At 36.5% G+C, this 4,282-nt stretch overlaps 1 protein-coding gene across 1 annotated transcript; it reads left to right on the forward strand.

Moving 5' to 3' along the window:
* The first annotated feature begins 471 nt into the window (after positions 1 to 471).
* Positions 472 to 2,941, forward strand: LOC140979035 (uncharacterized). Its single transcript, XM_073444390.1, has 5 exons — positions 472 to 556; positions 598 to 794; positions 1,352 to 1,453; positions 1,683 to 1,809; positions 2,266 to 2,941. The coding sequence occupies exons 1-5, from the start codon at positions 472 to 474 to the stop codon at positions 2,481 to 2,483; spliced, it is 729 nt and encodes a 242-aa protein (XP_073300491.1). The 3' UTR covers positions 2,484 to 2,941.
* Positions 2,942 to 4,282: the final 1,341 nt, after the last annotated feature.

Raw genomic sequence — 4,282 nt, forward strand, 5'->3', positions numbered from 1 at the left:
CACAAGGGAGAGTGTTGAAAAATAATATTTAAAATGTGTGTATTTAATATTTGAATGTTGAAAATTAGGTAAAATTAGGTGTTGAATATTGAAATTTGTGTGTGATGATGAAGGTAATGATGTAATTTATTTTTGGATTATTTGTAAAAATTTTCTATAAATAGATCTCTCATTTGTGAAGAAAATCACAATTGAGTTAAGAGAAAAATATTATAAAGTGTGTAGTGTGATAATTTTGAGAGTTTGAAATTTTTACTTTTTACCGTAAATTTTTACTTTTTCACAACAGCTATATGAATATAATTATGAATTTTCCCTTGTTATAGTGTTTAACAAGGGATCCTAAATGTTTCAAAAAAAAAAAACAAGGGATCCTAAAAAATGAGACGCATTGGGTTAGATTTGAGAATAATAGTATTGAACGGTCCTAAGTGAAAAAAGTGCATTTTTATGGGGACTTGATTGATAGGAATGATTAATTCCATTAAAACCACTGATCTCCGCCCTACCTCCGCCGCACGACCGACATCTCAACGAGCTAGAGAGTCTTACACTGGTGAAAACGAAGTATGGATAATGGGGAGGAGGGAAAGTAAGAGAGCTACGTCGTGGTTCACAATATTGCGAAAAGGCACAACGTAGGGACGCTAGCTCGCAGCGCCACTGCGTTTGGCGTGGCAGAGATGATATTGGTTGGGCGAAGAGATTTCAACGCCTTCGGAAGCCACGGATCCAGGTCACACGTTCGCTTCTGCCATTTCCAATCACTATCTCTGGCCCGCGCATTTCTCAAGGTTTTCTCATACTTCCATTAGAAAAGAAAACCTGTATGTGTTTGTCAACATGTCATCCAAAACATAGTGGTTGCGTTTGCTGGGGAAAAACAAAGTTGTACTTTAAAGTTGTGCAGTTTGAAAGGATATATCACCTTTGGGTTCTTTTCATATATCATATTGCAACTTCACTGCGAGCGGCGTTGTAATTTGAAAATTTGAGTTGTATGGGTTGTCACTTTTATAGGAATTGCTGATGTTTGATTGCTCAGAGGTCACTGAGTGAATTCTTAAAAGATTTTTTCCCTGCATGCCTTCGTGTAGAAGCAGCAGTTCAGTGGTTTTGGTTTATAGCTTTAATTTCTCTTGAAGAAGTTACTATAGTGTTCTTTCACTGTTCTTTCACTGTTGGCTACTACATTAGGTCATGAAGAGTGCTATTAGCCAAAATTTTGAATGAGCTTTTTAGTTCTTGTTCTATGGTGAGTGTTCATTGTTCTCTGCGTTCAATGTATGAATTCGAGTTATTGGTTATTTCCTTAGTTGATAGACTGGCTTATAATTTTTGTGCTGAATAGGAAAGGGACTGTGATATATGCGGTGTGGAGATAACAGATAATGCTGTAGCGGTGAATGAGCATCCTTTCAGAAAGAGCACTGCTTTTCTACTTGGCAATGAGGTGAGATACTGATAAGAATTCCCTTTTGAAAATCATAATTTTTGTGATCAGCTGAGGTTAGATGTATTAAACTAAATAAACTTCCTGAAAGTGGGATTTTGCATGTTCGTCTATAAACTAGACAGTAAATTTCTTTTCAGCTATCATCATCTTTTTCTAGTAAAATTGTGTTTTGGTTCTTTTGATCATGTTTATTATCATAAACCCTTGAATATCTCATTTTTGGCAGGGAACAGGGCTTTCTGATAAGGAATGTGAGATATGTGACTTTTTTATTTATATTCCCCAATATGGAGGTGGCACTGCTTCATTGAATGTTACTGTTGCAGCTTCTATTGTTCTGCATCATTTTGGAGGTACGAGATTCCCATGGTTGTCTAATTTTATGCATCACACCAACTTGTGTTAGGGTTACAGCGCATTCATCCTGATTTGCGATGCCTAGAAAAGGGATTCACATTTTTTGAAATAAATCTTTGTTATTTTTCTTTCATTTGACTATGGTGGTCTTGTAATAGGTGCATGACTTGTAGAAATCTTATAGGACTGGCTTCTATACATATAAGATGACAACCTTTGGTATGCATAACAATAATGTGAAACAGTTTTTCACTAAAAGGGTCCAAATCTTAAGCTCTAGGCAGTTTGATTTATCCGATTCAATGCTCTATGCTATAATTGTGATGGCTTTATTTGATTTTTGTTGCCAACCTTTTCTCCACTTCTCATCAATTTTTAAAATTCCATAGCTTCAGGAATAAGAAACCAATTGAAATTTTTTTGATGTATTGGTTTTTGGAAAATTATTTCAGTTTGGGCAGGATTCTCTGAGCGAACTCGTGAAGGCAGCAATTTTCTTGTTGCTGATAAACCTTTTAAACAAACGAAGAAAAATTTCTTCGGTGAAACGGCAGAATCTGTTGCTGAGGAGCGAAAACTAAGAAAAGAAAGTTATTTGAATGGCTTTTTGGACCAGAGCGTAAAAGATGAAGCACCTTCCGATATTTTGGATGCATTGTTTGGTTCATAGTAGAGGAAAGGGAAACTTGGAACTGTACTTTGGTGGCTCACTGGAATTTATGCCAGTATCTTGCCATTGTTGGAAGAACTCAAGAGACAATGAAGTCTCTGCAGAAGCTTTTGGTAATCATCTGAAGAAAGCCTGTAAATTTTAGTTGAGAATACAAGGAAATTTGTCGGTCAATGAAATGATTCGATCAAATCTCGCGTCTCATGCTCGTAGGAGTATGATTTGGCAATTCAATTATTTCCCACCAGAACATGGAAAATTGGTTTTGGGTAAAGTGGTGTAAACCTACTTCTGTCAGTGTTGGAACCTTGAAAATTTGCTGAAGAGCTACCTCATTGTGTGAAAGCTAAAAACATTGTTGATTTTAGTTGTTAACATATGAATTTCTTTATTTGAAGGCGTCGTAGTTTGACCTCTATTCTTAGAATCTAATACATTTTAATATCCTTTTATCATTAGAAGTTAAGATTCTTGGTTCAACAAATGGGCTCTCTCTGGGGTCTTTTCCCGCACGCGGGCTCTCTATGGGGTCTTTTCCCTCACGATATTCTCAATCATATGATGTTTGTCACAATCAGTTCATATCATTCAAAATATTTTCTTTCTTTTTTATTCATAAAATATTGTGTTCTTTCTAATTTCGTAAAATAGTATTGGAACAGGAAAAATCGTACAGCTTTAGCATAAATCATAAAATTTCATATTTTCATCGTAAACGTTTTAAAATATCATTTAGCTTGTATTATGATTCTTTGGGGCGCTGCCAAGCCTTTCATACTACCCAGGACACAAAATGATCATTTTAACTCTAGACTTCAAAATTCTCGATTTTGAATTTCTCTTAATTTTATTGACTCGATCATATCCCAAAGTATCATATAAGCTTAAATTTGACTTCTAATATTTTTCTTAGACATAAACTCGAGCCTTTCGATTTCATAACTTAATGACTAAACCATGAAGCGTTTTTAACCCGAATAAATTCAAAACTTAATATTTTCTTTCCAAATTTTAAATCTAAAGTTTTCATCCTCAAACTTAACATGACACCTTAAAATACATCCATAAACATTTCTTAGACGTAAAATTAAGCTCCTCAACTAATTTTTCAATTCGTTTTAGTAATTAACCGGACGTGCCGATTTTAACTCGTATCGACTCAAAACTTAACCAAACTTTATCAAACTTGAACCATAGCCTATTAACACTTAACCATATCTTATACAACCTAATTCAAGCCATTTAAGACCGTCGATCAAGCCTAGGAACCTTCTGAAATTTTCTGCACATATTTCGAAAACCCTAACCTCATCCAACCATAAATTCCTTCGACCCTAGACCCTAACCGAGTGAACCAGACCCTGACCAACCCTTTTAGGACCTAGACCGAACCCTTAGCAAGCTGCTGGACCAGCCTCTACAGCCCATGCACTTGCAACCATAAACCCGCGCCAAACCCGTGCTCTATAAGGTTAGCGCGACCAAGCTTCAAACCTACAGCCTTCCTCCTTGCACCAGCCTTCCTTCGACCCATCTAGGACCATTACTAGACCCTCTTAGGACCCCTGGACACGTCCCAACAGTAGCCTGCAGTCGTTCCCTTCTAGGAACCCAAACCGTGTCCTAGCTTGTTTTGAATCCCGAATTTTCGTTCAGCCTATTTCCCCATCTTGTCCAGCCCTTATCCATGCCTCTATGGACCCTTAAACGTACTGAAAAACGTCCCATCTAATAGCCCTACCTTGGCAGCACTTTGTGCATCAATACCATGAATTTAAAAATATGAAAACTCAAGTTTT

This window comes from Primulina huaijiensis, chromosome 6 (assembly GCF_012295235.1).
Source record: "Primulina huaijiensis isolate GDHJ02 chromosome 6, ASM1229523v2, whole genome shotgun sequence".
Classification (NCBI taxonomy): domain Eukaryota; kingdom Viridiplantae; phylum Streptophyta; class Magnoliopsida; order Lamiales; family Gesneriaceae; genus Primulina; species Primulina huaijiensis.